Source organism: Pongo pygmaeus, chromosome 2 (genome assembly GCF_028885625.2).
Source record: "Pongo pygmaeus isolate AG05252 chromosome 2, NHGRI_mPonPyg2-v2.0_pri, whole genome shotgun sequence".
NCBI classification, from domain to species: Eukaryota; Metazoa; Chordata; class Mammalia; order Primates; family Hominidae; genus Pongo; species Pongo pygmaeus.
This window is the reverse complement of record NC_085930.1, coordinates 61,584,740-61,606,111: the sequence shown is the minus strand read 5'-3', so window position 1 is coordinate 61,606,111 and position 21,372 is coordinate 61,584,740. Positions and strand designations below refer to the sequence as shown.

The following is a 21,372-nucleotide window of genomic DNA, read 5'->3' as shown; positions in this document are numbered from 1 at the left end:
CACGTCACCACCACATTTCCAAGGGTCCCCCGTCTTGGAAATGTCTCACCCTTTCTCTGGGAAGGTTTTCCTGGAACTCAGGAATCCGGAGTGTTAACACGCCTCGGCCGCAGGGTGTATCTCTCTGGCAGGTTTGGGGAATCTCACAAAGTTCAACACCAGTCTTGCAGCTGAGGGTGAAAAGCGGGAGCCAGACAGCAAGGGTTCGCCCAGGGCTCGCGTTACCTTCTTGATTTTGCCTAGGAAAAGCTCTTTGGCGAAAGCTCGTACAGGCGGGCTGGTGCGCAGTAGCCGCCGGTTCGCGGTAGAGACCACCAGACCCCGGCAGGCACGAGCCGCAGTCGTGGTGCGCAGGAAGAGCCCGCAGCCGCTCATGCTGCCCGATGTTCCCCAGCCTCAGCCTCAGTCTCCCCCTCTTGCTTAGCGCCGCAGGGACACACACACGTCTGATGACGTTACTGGCCCGCGACAACGTGCAGTACTCACTGCGCTTGCGCGGTCTCCCGCAGCAGGGGATGAAGACGCCGGAAGGGCGGGAAGGCTACCACCTTCCGCGGCCAAGGCCTTACTCACGTGCACCTGGCTGGCCCGCGCCGCCTGATGACGCCACATGCCTACGCTTCCCGCCGGCCCCACTGCGCTTGCGCGGCCAAAGGAGCTGGCCGGAGGAAATTGTAGGGCCGGGGCCGCGGACATCTTGGCGGGTATAATCTCTGGCCGTCGTGACGGCGGTGACGGACCTGTTTTTCACATACCAGCGGTTGTTTCCATAAATGTCAGCCATGGGAAATCTCCCTGTGTACAGAAACCTAAAGGCCGGCTCAGCTGCCTCCACTTGTCTCTTGTCACTTGCGGCCACGAGGCCGTGGTAAAACTTGAGAAAAGCAAAAGAATGAGGGAAATGCGCTGTATTGGGGTCTCTGCAGGGGCACGGTAAGGGTAAGGTTCCATTCTTAACTGGATGGTGGATTCCTGAGATACTGTTTTGTTCCTAGTTGACATGTATGTTACATATATTTTTTGGAAAAGGAAAAGAAAATGGGTGTTCAGTCACAGAGCGGTCTGGATACAACTGAGTCACCTCTGTCCTGGGAAACACTAACTTAAAAGGCAGGCGGAGGAAGAGAAACTACAGAGGGAGCTGAGAAGAGATGGGAACTATTGGATGGGATGGGACAGGCCAGGCTGTAACCGCCCACCGGGTTCACCTTGCCCGGTGACTAGACAGCTGATTTATCAAGACGGAAATTGCAATAGAGAAAGAGTAATTCACGCAGAGCCGGGTGTGTTGGAGAGGGAGTTTTATTAGCCAAATCAGGCTCCCCGAAAACGGATCGGAATTTTTAAGGATAATTTGGCGAGTAGAAGCTCGGGAAGTGGGAGGTGCATGATTGGTCGGGTTGGAGATGGACTGATAGGGGGTCGAAGTGAGTTTTTCTTGCTGTCTTCTGTTCCTGAGTGGGATTGCAGAACTGGTTGAGCCAGATTACCAGTCTGGGTGGTGGTAGGTTTTACAATAGTGATGTTATTCCCAGGAACAATTTGGGGGACGTTCAGACTCTTGCAACCAAAGGCTGTATGGCCTCTAAACTGTAATTTCTAATCTTATAGCTAATTTGTTAGTCCTCCAAAGGCCGACTGGTCCCAGGCAAGAAGAGGTTGTTTTTTGTTGTTGTTGTTGTTTCCCGGGAAAGGGCTATTTTTGTTTTGAAGTTAAACTATAAACTCATTCCTTCCCAAGGTTAGTTCAGCCTACGCTCAGGAATGAACAAGGACAGCTTGGAGGTTAGAAGCAAGATGGAGTTGGTTAGGTCAGATCTCTTTCACTGTCTCAGTTATAATTTTGCAGTGGAGGTTTCAAGGCCAGGCCATAGGGGCCCACGTAGGAGGCAGGGCATGCCTGGCACCTCACAGCCCAACAGTGCTCTGAACGTGGCACATGGGCCCTCTACAGATCTTCAGCCAGCTCCTCCAGGAAGAATGCCACTCTGCTTTTTCACCCAGATCGGTAATCTGGCTCAACAAGTTTTGCAATCCCACCTAGGAACAGAAGACAGCAAGAAAAACTCACTTCAACCCCCTATCATTCCATCTCCAACCCAACCAGTCAGCACTCCCCACTTCCCGAGCTCCTACTCGCCAAATTATCCTTAAAAACTCCGATCCCTGTTTTGGGGGAGACTTGCTTGTTTCCCGACTGTAGCATTGACCACAGTGTTGGGAAATGCCTCCAGCTATCATTGTGTGAACTCCTTGAGAAGAAAAAGAAATCCCTTTCATCTCAGCAAGCTAAGCTCAGCACCAAAAAAGATTAAATTGCTAACACAACATCAAGAAAAAAGAGCTCAAAACTCTGCAAGGCGTAGAGTCTAAACTGCAAAATATTTGCAGGCATCTTTTCCGATTATTTTACCTTGTCTAAGGTCTCTCACCTGGTTTCTTCATCAGTGGTTGATATTTACTTGCTTAGCATTCAGCTTCATAAGAAGGTATTTGGAAACAACTGCCTTTGTAAATTATCCCTATAGGTAAAACAAAGAAAAATATACATATATTGCAAAAACTGTTTCAATTTTGAGCTGCTGTACTTTTTTACCAAACAAATGTAGTCAAATCAGTCAAGTACTCTGTTAATGTGTCAAATGTTTAGTGTACACAGGTCTCCCTAAATCAACCAAATGAGAAATCCAGTGGCACATAATTTTACAAAACAAAAATTAGAAAAATGTTAAGGCATAGTTTCTAATTGCTCCATTAGAGTATAGCAGAAGAGTTTTGCTGTTTCACTACTATACCAGTTTCTAAATTCAGTTTCCTCATCTGTAAATATGAGTATGATACCCTTTATCTCACAGGACTTTTAAGAGGTTTAAGTAAAATAATCCACATGAAAGCACTTAGCACAGCAAATGATAAAAATGACAATAGTTAACACTTTGATCCTTCCATCTTATATTTAAGTATTAGCCTCTGAGAAATATGATGTTGTTTTAAACAGTTTCCCCTGTTCAGTGTACTAAAAGAAAAACTTCAGCTGAATTAAATTTAAAGGAGCTTAATTGGCCGGGTCGGGTGCAGTGCCTTATACCTGTAATCCCAGCACTTTGGGAGGATGAGGTGGGCAGATCACTTGAGGTCAGGAGTTGGAGACCAGCCTGGCCAACATTGTGAAACCCTGTCTCTAACAAAAATACAAAAATTACTGGGCATGGTGGTGAACCCAGGAGGTGGAGGTTGCAGTGAGCCAAGATTGCACCACTGCACTCCATCCTGGACGACAGAGCAAGACCCTGTCTCAAAAAAAAAAAGTTTAATTGAGCAATCAATGATTCAAATCAGGCAGCTTTCTGAGCCAGAGCAAGCTCAGAGACTCCAGCACAGCCATGTAATGGAAGATTTATGGACAGCAAAGGAAAGTGGGGTACAGAAACAGCTGGATTGGTTACAGCTCTGCCTTGCCTTATTTGAACATGGTTTGAACAGTTGGCTACATTTGATTGGCAAAAACTCTGTGATTGGCACAAGTATAGGCTACGGTCTGTTTATGCCTCAACTTATAGTTCACAATGTGCAGAAAACCTATAAGCCGAACTTAAAATATATAAGGAAGCAGCTTTAGGCTAAACTTGATTTAACAAGTGTTTAAAATATCCTCATGGTAGTTCTGAATGTCTCATCCCATCAATAGAACTGATTCGCAACGTAACTTAGCAGAAAGTGAACATTCTTTAGCCATAATATTAGTGTTAGCGTAGCAGAATCCTTGACTCTGGGTATGAGGAACATTGAGTAGAAACTACTGCTTGATCCCTTACTATTAAAGCTGAGGCTGAGATTGGACTGATTATTTTACAAGCCAAAGACCACCAAACCACCAAAAGGTAGGAGAAAGGCTTTCCTGCAGATGCTGCTGCAAAGACCTGCCCCTTCCACCTTGCACCACCATCCCCGAGGGCCTAGAGGCCTCTGCCTGCAGCTGGGGGAAGAGGAGACTGCGAAGAACGATCCCATCTTTTAAAAACCAGACAGAAATCACGGATTCCTTCCACTTACATTCCCTTGGGAAGAACTTAATTTTGGGGCAGGGGCTAGGAAAGGGAGTGCCTGGGCAGAAACATGGTTTTGACAAGCGTTCTTATCAGGACAATTTGGGAAAGCCCAGATGAGTGATTACTGAGTGACCCTCAACTCCGGTGTTTTGACACCAAAATGTGCAAGGCTTCCTCTCTGATTCTTAAACAGCTCAGGCCATGCCACTCCCATGTCACCCTCTAGTGGTCTGTCGGCTTCCTTGCCAGCTGAGCCCTAGCCCTACCCCCTGCCTTTGATGTTCCGCAGAAATCTAGCTGCAGGGTGACTTCCACAGGTCGCACAACCCAGCCAGTAGTAACAGCTAGGTTATTAAACACACCATCCTCTTAGAGGTGAAAGGCTTAGCCTTGGGTTCAATTCATTCAGCTTTAAAATGGAGCTAGTGATGTGTCTCACTTGAAGATGTTGTAGAGCCCAGTGAGATATGTAGTGCATGGAGATTGGAAGGTACTGTGCAGCAGAGGATATGGACAGTGCAGGCTCAAGAAGATCTTGTGACCTTGAGCAAGTCACTTTTCCTCCCTGTTTCTCAGTGTGCTCATCTACAAAATAGGAGTAAACACAGTAGTATTTCCCCCTTCCTAGGGGTGCCTTGTTTTCAGCTTGGCTGAATGTTGGCTGATCCTGTATCACAGAAGTTATTCCCTGGCTTCTCATTGGAACATTCCTCTGAGGTTGTCAGGCTGATCCCTTTATAGCAAGCAACTTTACAGATGCAGAAGCTAAGACTCAGACTAAAAGCAGCTTGCCCTGCTAGGAAATGCAGAGCTATGTCTTTAACATATGGGAAACCCTTTTACCCAGGACCTGGGGCATTGTGGTCCTCTATCCTGGGACCTCCTGCCTCCCAGCAGCATGGCGAAGAAAGAACACAAATCCTTCAGATCTGTTTCCATCTTTAAACCTCTGGCACCACCTGTCCTGCCCTGCCCTGCCCTGCCCTGCCCTGCCCTGCCCTGCCCTTTCTCTCAGCTGTCAGCTTTGCTTTCCATTCCACTGGGAAAATCCATGCAGTCAGATGAGAACTTAAAAGGCACAGTTACCCCCTCCCCCTGCATATGTGCCCATATTATCTACATTCTGTTACTATGAACTGTCTGCTCCTGGCAAAACCAACCTCTCATTAGACCCCAGGCCTTCTCACTTACTGAAGGGTAATTTCCTTTCTCTGCATCATTAACTGTTCTCTCTACTGGATCTTGAGCCCTTACCATTCAGGCGTTTGTCCCTAATGGCCATGGAAGTCAGTAGTGACCTCTCTTGTTTTCAAATCGTGTGATCTGTTCTCAGACCTCATCCTACTTGGCCCATCATTGGCATCTGACACCATTCATCCTTTCACCCTGTTGACACACTTTGTTCTCTGGTTTCTGAATCACAGTTCTCACTATACTCTGAATGTTCTAAATACTTCACTGGCTGATACTTCTCTGTGTCCATTGCTGGTTCCTTCTTGGCTCCTCAACTGCTAAACATTGGCCATGTTTTTCACTAGCACAGTTAGAGTTGTCTGTGGCTCAGGCTGTGGACATTTCTTTTCCTCTACAACCACCCCGTGGATGACCTAATTTAGTGTCCTGACTTTAACTACCATCAATATCCTGATGGCTCACATTTCTCTTGCAGCGCAGATTTTCCCCTCAACTCTAGTTTTTATATCTGTCTTTGTACTCAAAAGCTCCATATAGAGATCTAATAGGCATCTAAAAGTGGCATATGCAAATCTGAGTTCCCGATCCCACTCAATCCTGTTTTCCCACCAGTGTTCTTTGTCTAGTTAATGGTGACTCTTATTCCACTTGTTCAGACCAAACATATGTGGTCACTTGTGTCCCCTCTTATTCTCCTAGTCCACATCCAATTGAGCAGCAAGTCCAGTGCTCTCTGCCTTCAAGTTATATTGAGAATGACCACTTTTAGGCCCCTCCTCTGATACTACATTGGGTCAAGCCAGCGTCATCTCTCAGCATTACTGGGACTTGGGTTAATTAGGTAAGCTGAAACATGAAGGATTAGAAATAAAGGCTGAATACAGACTTAAAACCAGGAATCCAGACTAAACACTCAAACATGGAGTCCATCGTGGCCACAGGGCCTTTGCACTTGGCATTCTCTCCATCTGGAACACTCTGCCCATTGCGTTAGTTGTTCTCTGAATGCCTTCAGGCATTCTCAGAAACGTCCTGACTTTGTCTTCCTTCATGGTACATGTCATCACCTGCCTGTGTATTGTTTCCTTATTTTTTTCTCTTTCTTTCCTACTAGGCTGTCAGCCCATCAGAATGGAGATTTCTGCCTGCTTCTCCCCTTGGTGTGCTTTGGTTTCCGGAACAGGCCCAGCATGCAGTGGGGCCTCAGTGAATGTGCACTGAAGGAGTAGATACTGGAGAGCACAAACACGTATCAGGTGGTGAGAAGAATTGCTCCTTTACTATTTATTGACCCCTATTATGTGCTCAGCCATGATCTAGGCTGTAGACAAAAGCAGGAATTTAGAAAAAAAAAAACAAAACCAGCTGCTCCTTGTTGCTGGTACTGTGCAGGAGAGACAAACGGAGTATTGCTCAGTGTGGTGGCAGAGGGAAGCACCGCAGAGAGCGAAGCAGGGCTCAGGGAAACCAGGACAGCAGAGATGGGGCTGGAGTGGCCTGAGAGAAGGGCAGTGGTGGGAGAGGAGACCTAGGATGTCAGGGGGCCCAGGTCCTGCAGGCCTTGGGGCTGCTCTGAGGACTTTTACTCTGGGTGAGGTGGGAGGCCCAGAAGGATGCTGAGCTGAGGGGGACAGGCGCTGAATGTCATGAAGGGAATGAAGTGGGAACAGCTAGGGACATGTGCACAGGGGAGGCTCTCACTGTAGATGGCATAGGCAGAAAAGGCTTCTCTGAGGAGGTGACACTGTACTGAGCCCTGGCCTTGGCCAAGTTTCTAGCTTCTGTGAACTTGGAGCTTTAACACCTGCCCTCTACGTGTATGCGGGACTTCATGTTCTGAACAACCTCATGATATGCCAAGTCACCTTGCCTTGGCCCCTTATCTCCCATGTCACCTTCTTCCCCAGAGCAATCTTCCTCCGAAGGGTGCACTTTTCTTTTTTATTTTTCTTTTTCAAGACAGAGACAGGGTCTCCTGTCATTCAGGCTGGAGTGCAGTGGCGTGATCAGAGCTTACTGCAGCCTCGAATCCTGGGCTTAAGTTATCTTCCTGCCTCAGCCTCCCAAGTAGCTGGGACTACAGGTGTGTGCTACCCTGCCTGGCTAATTTTTTCATTTTCAAGTTTTTGTTGAGGTCGGGTCTCACTATGTTGCCCAGGCTGGTCTTGAGCTCCTGGCCTCCCAAAGTGATGGGATCACAGTTGTGCACCACTGTACCCAACCCACTTTTCAAATACAAACCAACCAATCCAGTGCCCACACCCCAGACACTTCCCCTGTGGGCTGTCACACTGGGACCATTATCCTACTGCCCTAATCACCTCAGTGACAGGAACCAGACCCCTATGGACTGGAATGATTGGAACTGCCCTCTCCTAAACTTGCTCATTGCCCCTCACTCTTTTCTCCCTGTAGGCAGCACAGGAAAGGTGCTTGCTCAGAGTACCCCTCCCTCTGCCTCCTAACCAACCCTGCTGCTTCCCGTGTGGCCCTGCCTTCCTTCTGGGAACTGTGACTATCTTCAGTTTTACTCATCTGATCTGGAGGCCTTATTATACCTCAAATTTTTATTAATACACAAGAAATAGAGTGGCCTGGAATGACAAGACACTTTGGACACAAGATAAACAAATTAGAACATATGAACTATGCACCATTTTCCAATATTCTGAAGAAGTGTAATAGTTTGATACATGAGTTTTTTTCAGGTGATGGGAAGCATTGTGGCTGTTGGTGGGATCTGCTGAAGGCGTGGACTTCACTGTGATGATGGAGCTCTCTGCCTCAGGTTTCCTGCAGCCCAGCATTTTTGTATGAGGCCATGGTGTTGTGAATTTTTTGTTCCAAAGATTCCTGGATATGATCTGCATGAATTCCATGGACATCATGAGCTCTTTCCTTCTGTGATCCTGGTGGTCATTTACTATTTTTTAACCTTCCCGAAAAGATGCAGTGTGAACCTGGTGATCAAAGAGCAGCTCCTGGTAGGGCCTTGGTGTCTCCCGCTGGCCCATGTTGATTTACAGATGCCATATAATGTGGTGTAAGGTGGTCTTTCCCTGGGTTTGCAGGCAGCAATGTGTTGATGAGTCCTTCTCCCTTTTTTTAACTTTTATTTTTTTGGAGTCTCGCTCTGTCGCCCAGGCTGGAGTGCAGTGGTGTAATCTCAGCTCACTGCAAGCTCTGCCTTCCGGGTTCACGCCATTCTCCCACCTCAGCTTCTCGAGTAGCTGGGACTACAGGCGCCCGCCACCAAGCCCGGCTAATTTTGTTTTTGTATTTTTAGTAGAGACGGGGTTTCACCATGTTACCTAGGATGGTCTCTGCTAGTCTCGATTTCCTGACCTCATGATCCACCCGCCTTGGCCTCCCAAAGTGCTGGGATTATAGGCGTGAGACACCGCGCCTGGCCCCCTCTCCTTCTGAAGAAAGGAACAACCGTATCTTATATTTGCCACACAGTGTTTGTTTCTTCAGCTCCACAAAGGTCTGTCTGACAAATAGTAAGGTTCTGGTTATTGTGGTGTAAAAAATTACTCCAGATTCCACCTCTACCCATCCACCATAGGGCAGTATAACAGGGAGTTGCACAGAAGGTGTCCAGCTTGTAGCCTATCATAAATCTGGTGCCAAAGACAAAGATATTTTATGTTGTAGTTGGCATCTTGTAAGTACAAGTACATTCTGGGGCATCAGGTTCCTGTGGAAATGTTTCTTTTGCTGGTGGTACTGTAGGGCAGATAGTATTTGCCGGAACTTGCCTCAGGCCTCTTCCTCCTGCTTTTGGTGGGGCTCTAGGATGTAGTGAAGTAGCTGCCCCAGCTAGCATGCTACATGACTCAGTGTAGAGTGCCCACGATGGCAGTCACTGGAAGGAGCTGATTGAGGTTGGGTGATTCGGGGACCTTATTATGTCGACTTCACAGCTGTCGACTCCAGAGGCTGGAGGAGCTCTGCTGACCTCTCTAGGTGACCTTCACAGCCACCTGGATCCCAATGAGAATGTTCTGGGGTAACTATACCTTGGCTGCACGTGGGTGCTCAATAATGTCACCTGGACTCTCTCCCAACCTCTGACTCTGTGTCCTTCCCTCAGTGTGGATGTCGTGCTCAGGTGGGCTTTCCCTTCAAGGTGACAAGATGGTACCCACAGCCCCAGCCACCCAACAGAAATAGACCTTCTCTCCCCTGCTACCAACCCTTGTCCTGACCCTCGCCACCTGATTGGTCACATGCCCAGACGTTAGCCAATCACTGTGGCTGTGTAGGTTGGGTTCTTCTGATTGGCCAGGTTGAGGTCATGTGGCCGCTGTTGCCAGGGTTACTTGGAGCTGTTCCCCTGTTTGGGTGGGAGATGGTATACCCACTGGCTTCTGTGTAACAGAATCCACGGAGGCATTTTTCCCTCTCCCACCACTTCCTCCCCAGGCCGCATTTCACCCATCCCAGAAAGGAACAAGGAGCAGACTTATGTCTGAAGATAGGATTTGGGATTCCCCTCAGCTTCAAGATTTGCTCCTTGTCCTGGTGCCATCGGCTACTCACTCAACCAACATGCACTGAGCACCCTCAACATACCAGGCTGTCACTAGGTGTGATACAAGGATGAGCAGGTCTAATGGGATTCCTGTCCTCCAGGAGCTGACACTCTAGCGGGAGTGCACAGACAAATCAAAGACCAATTCAGATCAGATGAGTCCAGATGGGGAAAAGAGATAGGATGGGATGGAGGGTGCCATGGAGGTGTCCCTAGCAAATCCCAATTTGCTCACTTCACCATGCATTCAGCCTCATGCAGTGTAGATCATAGGAAATGGAGTACACATCATAGAAAGTCGCCTTCACGTTCAGGCAGCTGATGAAGTCCTGTGGGCTCAGCTTGTTCAGGTCAAAGGTTATGCGGGCCACATCCATCTTCTTGGCAGGCTTATGGGAGAGAGACAGTGGGTGCCTCATCCCCTGCATTGAAACAAGCAGATGGTTAGCACCCCTTGAAGACTTCTCCCAGGGTCCCACTTTTCTCCCCCAACAGGTGGGACCTCACCTGTTCTGATGGGGGCTCCCATTTCTGCCCCTTCTGGAGGACCAGGAACACTGTATTGCCTGCCAGAGTTTTGAAGGAAGGACTCTTCTTCTGTCTCTACAGTTGTGCCATCTTCCTCCAGTACCAGGAAGAAGGGCTTGTCTGCCAGCATCAGAGTGCCCTGGACCTGGGGAATAAGGTCGGTGATGCTTCTGCCATCTCTAAGAAGTCAGAGCAAGTCTGGGAAAGCCCCACGTCATAGCGCCTCAGCTGCCAAGGAAAGAACAAGTGGGCTGGAGTCTATGGGGTAGAACTGGAGCCCAGCCCCTCTGCTGTGGAATCACTATGTAAAGACTTTATCATGGTACCTCTTGGCGCCTGGCTTCAGGGTTCATAGTCTGGAACAATATTGTCCAATAAAATATAATGTAAGCCACGTATGTAATTTTTAGTTGAGATATCATTTACATACTATAAAAGTTACCCTCTTAAAGTGTACAATTCAGATCCCAGTACTGGGCAAAATGGTGAGACTCCATCTCTACAAAAAAAATACATAAATTAGCCAGGTGTGGTGGTGTGTACCTGTAGTCCCAGCTACTCAGGAGACTTGAGGTGGGAGAAACACCTGAGCCCAGGAGATCAAGGATGTGGTGAGCTGTGATCGTGCCACTGCACTGCAGCCTGAGTGACAGAGTGAGACCCCGTCTCAAAAAAAGCGTATAATTCAGGGTTTTTTGTATATTCACGAAGTTGTGGAACCATCACCACTATCTAAGTTCAGAACATTTACATCACCCCAAAAAGAAACCCAGTTCCGGCCGGGCGCGGTGGCTCACGCTTGTAATCCCAGCACTTTGGGAGGCCGAGGCAGGGGGATGACCTGAGATTTTGAGTTCGAGACAAGCCTGACTAACATGGTGAAACCCCATCTCTACTGAAAATACAAAATTAGCCGGACGTGGTGGCACATGCCTGTAATCCCAGCCAGTCAGGAGGCTGAGGCAGGAGAATCACTTGAACCTGGGAGTCAGAGATTGCGGTGAGCCAAGATTGTGCCATTGCACTGCAGCCTGGGAAACGAGCGAAACTCCGTCTCAAAAAAAAAAAAGAAACAAACCCAGTTCCCATCGGCAGTCACTCCCCATTCCTCCAATTCCCCATCCCATGGCAACAGTTATTTTCTGTTTCTATGGATTTGCCTATTCCAGACATTTCATCGAAATGAAGTAATACAATATGGGATCTTTTTAGACTGACTTCTTTCACTTAGCATGTTTTCAAAGTCATCTGTGTTGCAGCATGATTTATCATTTTTTTTTTTTAAGAGACAGAGTCTCAGTCTGTCACCCAGGCTGGAGTGCAGTGACACACTCATAGCTCATTGCGGCCTCAAACTCTTGGGCACAAGTGATCCTCCTGTCCCAGCCTCCTAAGTAGCTGGGACTACAGGCGCTTGCCATTACGCCTGCCTAATTTTTATGTTTTTGTAGAGACAGTATCTGGCTATGTTGCATAGGCTAGTCTCAAAATCCTGGTCTCAAGGGATCCTCCCACCTTGGCCTCCCAAAGTGCTCGGATTACAGGCGTGCTACTATGCCCAAACATGATTCATTCATTTTTGACTAAATAATATTCTACTATATAGATATAGCACATTTTCAAATCCATTTATCAATTGATAAACATTTAGCTTGTTTCTTATTGGCTACTATGAATAATGCTGCTGTAAGTTTTGGTGTACAAGTTTTTGTATGAACATCTATTTTCCATTCTCTTTGGCATATACCTAGGAGAAGAATTGCTGACTCATACATTAACTCTGTGTTTGACTTTTTTATATTATTTTTTGCTTTCCTTTTGAGACAGGGTCTTGACTTTTGCCCAAGCTGAAATGCAGTGGCACAGTCACTGCTCACTGTAGCCTTGACTCTGGAGCTGCACTGATGCCCCCACCTCTCTGTGCAGCTGTGTGACCTCAGGCAAGTTACTTAACCTCTCTGTGCTGCTGTGTGAACTCAGGCAAGTTACTTAACCTCTGTGTGCAGCGTCAGTCGAGTTACTTAAATTCTCTGTGCAACTGTGTGGCTTCAGGCAAGTTACTCAACCCCTCTGTGCAGCTGTGTGGCCTAAGGGAAGCTACTTAACCTCTCTGTGCAGCTGTGTGACTTCAAGCAAGTTACTTAACCTCTCTGTGCAGCTGTGTGGCCTCAGGCAGGTGACTTAACCTCTCTGTGCAGCTGCTTTGCCTCTGACAAGCCATTTAACCTCTCTGTACAGCTGTTTTGCCTCTGGCAAGTGACTTAACCTCTCTGTGCAGCTGTGTGGCCTCAAGGAAGTTACTTAAGCTATCTGTGCAGCTGTGTAGCCTAAAACAAGCTACTTAACCTCTCCATGCAACTGTGTGATCTCAGCGGTTACTTAACCTCTCTGTGCAGCTGTGTGGCCGCAGGTAAGTTAAACCTCTCTGTGCCACGTGTGGCCTCAGACAAGTTGCTTAACCACTGTTTGAAGCTGTGTGACATCAGGCAAGTTATGTAGTTTCTCTGTGCAGCTGCATGGCCTCAGGCAAGTTACTTAACCTCTCTGTGTAACTGTGTGACCCAGGCAAGTTACTTAACCTCTTGTGCAGCTGTTTTGCCTCTGGCAAGTTACTTAACCTCTCAGTGCAGCTGTGTGGCCTCAGGCAAGTTGCTTCACCCCCCTCTTTCCAACTCTGAGACTTCAGAGAAGTTTTTGTTTTTTGAGGACAGCCTCAGGCCAAAGGTGCAGTGGCCCTCACACTCATAGCAGGCCCCCCGTTCTGGCAGAGTTGAGCTACAGCCTCTGGCTACATGTAGACTTGGTTAGTGGCTTAAGGTCATCAGAAGGTGGAAGATTTGTTAGAGATGCTGCTTCTGTGGATTTCTAGAGGGAGGCAGAGATTGTTACCTAGGTCAGCTCCCAATTACAGCAGCGAGTGGACTAAGGCAGTGCGTTCCAGCTTGTGTCCTAGAGAATGCTGTGTCCTCAGGATACTGATAGATGTCATAAGAAAAATGGGCCCTTTGGCCAGTTAGGTGTGGGATGTTAAACAGATTTCTGTGTGTGTGTATGCATGTGCATACATGTTCTTTGCTCAACATAAGAAAAGTTCTAAGTGGGCTGCTACATGAAAACTTTGAAAGTGAAAATGAGCCAGTCGCAGTGGCTCATATCTGTAACCCCAGCACTTTGGGAGGCCAAGCTGGGTGGATCACTTGAGGTCAGGAGTTCGAGACCAGCCTGGCCAACATGGCGAAACCCTGTCTCTACTAAAAATACAAAAATTAGCTGGATGTGGTGGCGGGCGCCTGTAATCCCAGCTGTTCGGGAGGCTGAGACAGGAGAATCTCTTGAACCTGGGAGGTGGAGGTTGCAGTGAGCGGAGATCGTGCCACTGTCCTCTAGCCTGGACAACAGAGTGAGACTCCGTCTCAAAAAAAAAAACAACTGAAAATGTAGCTGCATTAGCCTGAGAGCCAAGCTGTGCAGCAGATGGCTTATGGCTGAGGCTTGTCAGGTCTTTGCTGGGGATGGAAGTCACGGGGTGTGAGAGCGGTGGGTGAAGTCAAGAACAATGCCAAGGGGAGGTGGGTGAAGTCAAGAACAATGCCAAGGGCTACGTCTTTCTCAGGCAGCTCTCACTTCCCATGGGAGCATGGACTTTGGGGTCAGGTGGGCCTGAGGTCATGTTCTTAGTTAGCTACTCACAGGCTTTGTCACCCTAGGCAGGTCATTTTACCTCTCCGAGGCTACAGTTTGACATGAGGATAATACTACATTTCACAGGGCTGTCAAAAATAGATATCAAGGTTGGGAGTTAAATCCAGTTTCAAAAAAAAACCCAAACAGGGATATTAAAGCAGGCATGCTGGTGGATACCTGTTGTCCCAGCTACTCAGGAGGCTGAGGCAGGAGGATTTCTTGAGCCCAGGAGTTTGAGGCTGCAGTGTGATATGATTAAGCCTGTGAATAGCCACTGCGGTCAGCCTGGGCAACATAGCAAGACTTTATCTCTAAAAAAAATTTTTTTTAAACCAGGGATATTAGTAGATGATGGCTGTCATCATCACTGTCATCATTATTATAATTTTCTACGACATGTCTTGTCAGTGTTTATAGTAGCCTTTTCCTATGTTAGTTCGTGACTCAGATCTCTGCTAGGTGGCATCTCCTAATGCTGCAGTTTGGGTAATGTCATCAACAAATCCCCAGTCCGAACAGACACTGAAGTGAGCTCGGCCTGTCTCAGGGCTGTCATTACTTCTGCAGCCTCTGATGAACCTCGCTTCCGGCCTCCTAAGGATAAGCCAACGCCCCACCCCCCTCTTCCTTTTGATGAGTCCTTTTCCCTGCACAGAGCTTCTGGTGAAGGTGGTGGGAGTTGTTCTTGCAGAGCACATGGGATTCCAGTGGCCTGGCAGTGGGCCAGGATCTTGTTGCCATGGTTACTGACACTGTTTTTGCTGAAATTTTGCCAGATCCTGAAGATCTTCGTGGACAATCTCTTTGCTATTGTCCCGCTGAAGCAGGCCACAGCTGTGCGCTGCTTGGACATGAGTGCCTCCCGTAAGAAGCTGGCCATGGTAGATGAAAATGACACTTGCCTGGTGTATGACATTGACACCAAGGAGCTGCTTTTTCAGGTGAAGTCCCCGAGGGGGCCCAGGGACATCGTCCTTTGATTAGAGGTCCTCCTCTAGCTTCCTAGTCCCTGCAGGAGGCTCTCCTGCTCTGGCCCAGGCAGGTCTCTGGGAGAGGCAGGGGCCAAGCACATGTGCAGAGTCCCAGAGGCCCTGGGCCACAACCTGCTCCTCCCATGCAGGCACAAGCCACAGGGCCTGGACCGGCCTCTTTAACTTTGGTTTTCTTGCCAATTAGATGAGCCAGCAGAGCCTTTCTTAAGCATTTTCCATGAACAAGAAATGGCGTGATGACTCTGAGGGGGGCGTGACGTTAGCACTCAGTGAATGGGGCGATGGATGCACTTCCTTTGCAGAAGTCTGCGTCTCACCTGCTGCAGGCCTGCGTGTGTCTATGCGCACCTACAGCGCGGGAAGGAAACAGGATCAGTTTTGTCATCTGAAAGGGGGTAGGGGATGGGCAAGCCTGACCTTCTGTTTAATTCACAAGAATGCTAGAAGAGCCAGCAGAATGCGAAGTGCTTGGATCTTTGGAGGCATAGGCGTTGTTTAGTGGAGTCATCCAGCCCTGTGGCCTGAGAAAGTGTGTCACCAGAGAAGACAGCCCGGCAGCTCTGTGCTGGCCTGGCTGGCTTTCTGCTGGGCTCGTGCCGTTCTTTGTCTCTTTTGGGCTTTGGAGGTGGGGAGGGCTGGTTTGGCAGAATCGAGTTCCCTTCAAAGCTGGAGCCCCTCCTAACTGGTTTCCTCGGCCATTGCAGGGTTTCCTGATGTTACTGGCAGATTCAGTTCCCTTACCAGGCTCCTCCTTGTTCTCGGCAGCAGAATCAATAGGGGGAGGGGCCTGGAGTGGGGAGCAGCCTCAGTCAATTAGAAGGGGTACAGTGGCTCATGCATGTAATCCCAGCACTTTGGGAGGCCGAGGCGGGTGGATCACGAGGTCAGGAGATCGAGACCATCCTGGCTAACATAGTGAAACCCCGTCTCTACTAAAAATACAAAAAATTCGCTGGGCGTGGTGGCAGTTGCCTGTAGTCCCAGCTACTTGGGAGTCTGAGGCAGGAGAATGGCATGAACCCGGGAAGTGGAGCTTGCAGTGAGCCGAGATCGCGCCACTGTACTCCAGCCTGGGCGATAGAGTGAGACTCCGTCAAAAAAAAAAAAAAAAGAAGGAGTTACCTGGCCACCTCTAGCCCGGAGGTGACTCCCTGTCAGTCTCAACTCACTCATGTCCCTGAGAGAGTAGAATGGTTCGGGGGAAAGAGAGGGCACAGCCTTCAGGCTGACCTAGGCTTGGGTCCTGCCTGCATCCCTTCCTGTGTGATCTTAAGCAAGTTAGTGAGCCTCTCTGAGCCTTGATTTCTTTTCTCTAAAATGAAATTAGTAATTGCCCCTCACAGAATTGCTACAGGAGTGAACAAGATACCACAGTGCCTAGCTCAGTGCTGGGCGCAAAATGGGGCCTGAAATGTTACCTCCCTTCTTCCCAGCCTCACCTCCCACCTACAGGGGGCGTAGCTGGCCCCAAATGTGAATCTGTGTCTGAGCCTAGAATCATACAAATGTGGAAGGGCGTCTGCGCGCCCCCGTCCCCACTGCTGGCTCTATAGCAGGCTAGGGGAAGGTGATTCTCAGCCCTGCCAGGAAACATCAGCATTCCCAGCTGTGACATTGCCTGCTGGCTTTTCCTCTTCTCCACTGCCCCTCCCCCTACACATAAAACAGCTATATATTTTTTTCTCATTATAGAAGCAATCTACGCTCCTTATAAAAGATTCAGACATTGTAAAACATTCTAGGCAGAAAGCTGTGAGCATCTACTGGTCCCTGAGGCTCCAGGGCTGAGCAGGGAACTGAGGTGCAGTGGGTGCCTCCCAGGGTGACTATTTTCACAATGTGTGGACTGTAAATGCAAAGAACAAGATATTCTTTTCAAATCTTACAAATAACTCACCGTTCTTTCTCTTATTATCAAACAATAGATAGATGTTCATGACAGAACAAATTCAGGCAAACAAAAAAGATTTTCTCATTACACAATTTCGCCCACCCAGAAACGCTGTTAATCCTTTGGAACATATTCTTGTAAATCTTCTGTTTATAGAAATGTATATTTCTTCTGTAATAGAAGTGGAATCCCACTTTGCTGATTCTCCACTTTCTTTTTTTTTTGGAGACAGTTTCGCTCTTGTTGCCCAGGCAATGCCACCACGATCTTGGCTCACTGCAACCTCCACCTCCTAGGTTCAAGCCATTCTCCTGCCTCAGCCTCCCAAGTAGCTGGGATTACAGGCACATGCCACCACGCCTGGCTAATTTTTGTATTTTTAGTAGAGACAGGGTTTCACCATGTTGGCCAGGCTGGTCTCGAACTCCTGACCTCAGGTGATCCACCCGCCTTGGCCTCCCAAAATGCTAGGATTACAGGTGTGAGCCACTGCACCCGGTCTGATTCTCCACTTTCTATATAGGGACTCATATTGCAGGATACTATTTTTCTCTTTTTTTTTATATTATACTTTAAGTTCTAAGGTACATGTGCACAACGTGCAGGTTTGTTACATATGTATACATCTGCCATGTTGGTGTGCTGCACCCATTAACTCGTCAATTACATTAGGTATATCTCCTAATGCTATCCCTCCCCACCAACCCCATGACAGGCCCCAGTGTATGATGTTCCCCATCTGTGTCCAAGTGTTCTCATTGTTCAATTCCCACCTATAGTGAGAACATGCAGTGTTTGGTTTTTTGTCCTAGCGATAGTTTGCTCAAAATGATGATTTCCAGCTTCATCCATGTCCCTACAAAGGACATGAACTCATCCTTTCTTATGGCTGCATAGCATTCCATGATGTATATGTGCCACATATTCTTAATCCAGTCTATCTTGATGGACATTTGGGTTGGTTCCAAGTCTCTGCCATTGCGAACAGTGCCGCAGTAAACATGCATGTGCATGTGTCTTTATAGCAGCATGATTTATAATCCTTTGGGTATATACCCAGTAATGAGATGGCTGGGTCAAATGGAACTTCTAGTTCTAGATCCTTGAGGAATTGTCAGGAGAATATTTTTCAAAAGTAACGCCTGCTTACTCAAAAATTCCAACAACATGCAGGTGCATGGAGGGGCTTGCCTCTGTTCATTTCTCTTGCCTCTGTTCATTTCTTTTTGGTCCCCTTTCTTCCTTTTCCCTCCATCCCACTGTAAGCAATTTAGTGGGATTCAGTCTTTAAAAGGGTATTAGGCTGAAATGTGCAAGCGCTGCCCAAGCCCAGGGTGGTTCTCACAGGATCCCCACTGTCCCTGTCCCCCAGGAACCAAATGCCAACAGTGTGGCCTGGAACACCCCGTGTGAGGACATGCTCTGCTTCTTGGGAGGAGGCTACCTCAACATCAAAGCCAGCACCTTCCCTGTGCACCAGCAGAAGCTGCAGGGCTTTGTGGTCGGCTACAGTGGCTCCAAGATCTTCTGCCTCCACGTCTTCATTTCTGCTGTGGAGGTGCCGCAGGTAACTGGGAGCACCTGTCCACTCTCGGCACTGGCAAGGCCAATAAGACTAGGGAAGCCGGTCCCCTGGCTGGTGCTTTGAGGAGAGAGTAGCAAGGAGAGAAGAATGGTAACTGTGATGTCATGGGAGGCAGTCTGGGCTTGGAACCCTCAGCCCTATCTCCACTCCTTGCAACCTGTGTGACTGGGGCAAACAGCTCAACCTCCCTGAGCATCAGTTTCTTCCTGGTCCCCCTTCCGGCAGGGATTTGGGGGGGTATACAGTGTTGTCAGCAGAGTGTATTTTACAGAGAGTCCAATGTGGGCCGAGTGGAGCAAGCAACAAAGCCGGGAGTCCGGCAGGGTGTGTGCGTGAGCACGTGTGTGATGGTGGTGATGTGTGTGAGAGAGAGAGGGGAGAGAGAGAATGAGTGGGTGGGGGGTGAGGCCTGAGGTCTGTGAGCCGATAAGGGAGCATGGGACTCTGCACAAGCCCCTGAACCAGGAGGAGCCACAGCAGAAATGCGGCCCTGGAGGGTGGGGCCGCAGAATGGGGGAGGGCAGAACCACAGACAGGCGGCTGAGACTGACCTCCCGAGTGCAAGCTGGTCTCCCCTTCACCTCCTGCACCCCAGGAAGATGGTGCTCACTGTAGGATTGCCATAAAACAGAGACACGCACCAGCGAGAAACTTTAGCCCTTAGTATCCCATCCTCAAGACAGAATCACTCTTAAACATGTTGAAATACGTCTGCTTAGAGCTTTTCTATGTGTATATATAATGTATGCATAATATACAATTAGAAGCATGTGATTTTATAAGAACATTTTTAAACAAAAGTGGAATCACACTGCAAATACTTTTCATGACTTTTATGTGTATATGTATTGCTACCTATAGATGGAACTTCAGATTTACTGTATTCCCCAAGCCTGGACTGTAAACAAGACTTCTCATCCCTTCCTCTATGGCTATCTTCTCATTTCACCTCACATTCGGTTATGGCAGCCCCATCACTGTCTATGAAGTGCCGGCTGTACACTAGTCATCTGGCCTTTTCACTCAGCAATCTCCTGAAGCATGGTTCTGTGTCAGCAAATGTTCTTATCCAGCATGGCAAAATGTTAAGGTAATTGTAGACTCACATAAGTTGCAGGAAATAATACAGAGATCCCTTATACCCTTTGCCCAGTTTCCCGCAATGGTAACAGTGTGCAAAGCTCCAGGACGATTTTCCCACCCATGTTGGCGTGTGTAACGGCCCCCCACAGTCACGGCACTGAACATGGCCACCACCACAAGTGCCTAGTGTTGTGCTACCCTTTTACAGCCAGCGCCCCTCCCTCCTGCCCGGGCCCCCCTGCGTTGTATTTATGGCTGCATTTTGTCCTGTCTTGTGGATGTTCCATGACTGACAGACAGGCTGAACAAAGGGTGTGCAAAGAAGCCCAGAGCAGGAGAGAAGGCTCCCCAGCCTGGCTCTTGGTCGGCACAGTCGCAGGCTGGCTCTGCCTCTCTTGGCTGCACTGTCCTGAAGCAGGAAATATGAGAAAAACAAGTAAAGGGAAAACAAGTCCAGTTGGAGCTATGATAACATTATCTGCAAGGCCAGGCAGGGGCCCCAAAGAAATGGGATCCAAGAGCAGGGACAAGAAAAACAAGTTCTTAGTCTCCCCCTGGAATTATTTCCCCATGCTATCATTCTTTGTTCTTCTCTTATAACTATTTTTGTAACTATTTCTGCAAGTTTGCAAGGATTTTATAAGTTCATGTTTTCCCATCTATGCAGGATGGCAAAGGTCACAAGACATGCCTGAATTGCAAAACCTGTCACAGTTTGATTAACTGCCTTTGTTCTGCTTCTGTAAGCTTGCCTTCCCCACCCTGCAAGTTTTGCACCACTGGCTAGCCACTCCCCTTCAGTCGCCTGAATAAAAGTCAAGCCTGATCTTTGTTCATTGCTCAGCCTCTGGATATTAATCCGCTGGGCCAGTGGCCACCTAAATAAAATCCTCCTATTTCACCCTTTGGTCTCTACAGTCTCCTGATTCCCACAACATTTTGGCGAGCCAGCCAGGAACGGAGACGACAGGTTTACTGCCTCCTTTGCCTGTGGAACTGGAGCCCGGGGCCAGGGGAGGCCTGTGACCCCAGGCACCATCAGGAGAACTTCAACCCAGAGGGGAGATCAGCTCTCCTGTGATCCAGTGCCCCTACCCGACAGCACAACAGAACCTAAAGGGGCTACAGGATGATTCCAGGAACAGCACGCTTCAGGACCACAGTAAGGTTCGGGGCCCAAGGCAGGATCTGTCCCATAAGGGCGGAAGGGAACCTGATCAACTTCCAGGATTGCACCAAGTAGTCCAACCCAGGATACAAGAGTGGCTCACAAAGTCGGATGAAACTGGCACCCAGGGCGTATGAGTAATCTGACCTAGGACGTGAGAGTGGCTCACTATTTCGGATGAAACCTACACCCCAACCGAACCAGGACGCGAGAGTGGCTTGCTAAGTTGGTTGAGAAAGGAAACTGGAAGCAAGGAGGTGTGTGAGTGCATGTGAAAGAGATGGTTCCGGAAGGAACCAACGCAGGGAGTGATGTGTGGGGGTTGCAGGTCTCTTAGCATAGACCGTACGCTTCGAGCGAAGTGTGGGACTGACCGGGACTAGTGGCGAACATCCTACGTGGGCTACCGCATATGGCTCAGAAAGGTGCCCCACAATTTAGTAATTGTGGGGGGGATTAACGATCACTCCAAAGCTAAGCAGCATCTGAAAGACTCCCGCAAGGGAGACGATCTAATTGGTCTGAAGCAAAAGTGAGAGTGTGTTGTGCCAAAAAAGGAGGAAATGGGAGGGAAGTCGTCAAAACCCACCCGGTTAGAATGTATGTTAAAGAATTTTAAGAAAGGTTATAAGAGGGACTATGGAATCAAGTTGACCCCCCA

The 21,372-nt window shown here is 48.4% G+C and overlaps 2 protein-coding genes and 1 pseudogene across 11 annotated transcripts in view; 1 reads left to right on the top strand and 2 right to left on the bottom strand.

The window, feature by feature from the left end:
- Positions 1 to 592, bottom strand: part of ACAD9 (acyl-CoA dehydrogenase family member 9) — a 33,767-nt gene extending 33,175 nt beyond the window's left edge. For 2 of the 4 annotated variants that reach the window (XM_054482148.2, XM_063662614.1), the window contains exon 1: positions 50 to 471. Coding sequence is in view for 2 of the 4 variants with exons in the window: in XM_054482147.2 (XP_054338122.1) it covers positions 226 to 375 (150 nt within the window). In the remaining 2 variants the exon portion in view is untranslated. Of the gene's footprint in view, positions 1 to 49 lie in introns of all 4 variants that reach the window. The other 2 variants (XM_054482147.2, XM_063662612.1) reach the window with 2 other exon arrangements.
- Positions 533 to 20,588, top strand: LOC129033509 (intraflagellar transport protein 122 homolog). Of its 7 annotated transcripts, none has more exons than XM_063662618.1 (5): positions 640 to 939; positions 6,358 to 6,499; positions 14,769 to 14,933; positions 18,248 to 18,442; positions 19,322 to 20,446. In XM_063662618.1, exons 3-5 carry the CDS (start codon positions 14,844 to 14,846, stop codon positions 19,445 to 19,447), a joined length of 411 nt encoding a protein of 136 aa, XP_063518688.1. In that variant the 5' UTR covers positions 640 to 939; positions 6,358 to 6,499; positions 14,769 to 14,843; the 3' UTR covers positions 19,448 to 20,446. The 7 variants fall into 7 exon arrangements, 6 of the variants coding, with proteins under 6 accessions (XP_063518686.1, XP_063518688.1, XP_063518687.1 ...); XM_063662617.1 differs by having other exon boundaries at positions 6,358 to 6,502; XR_010125810.1 differs by lacking the exons at positions 640 to 939; positions 6,358 to 6,499 and adding exons at positions 10,504 to 10,630; positions 20,462 to 20,588 and having other exon boundaries at positions 19,322 to 19,550.
- Positions 7,793 to 10,438, bottom strand: LOC129033511 (lipid transferase CIDEC-like; annotated as a pseudogene).
- Positions 20,589 to 21,372: the final 784 nt, after the last annotated feature.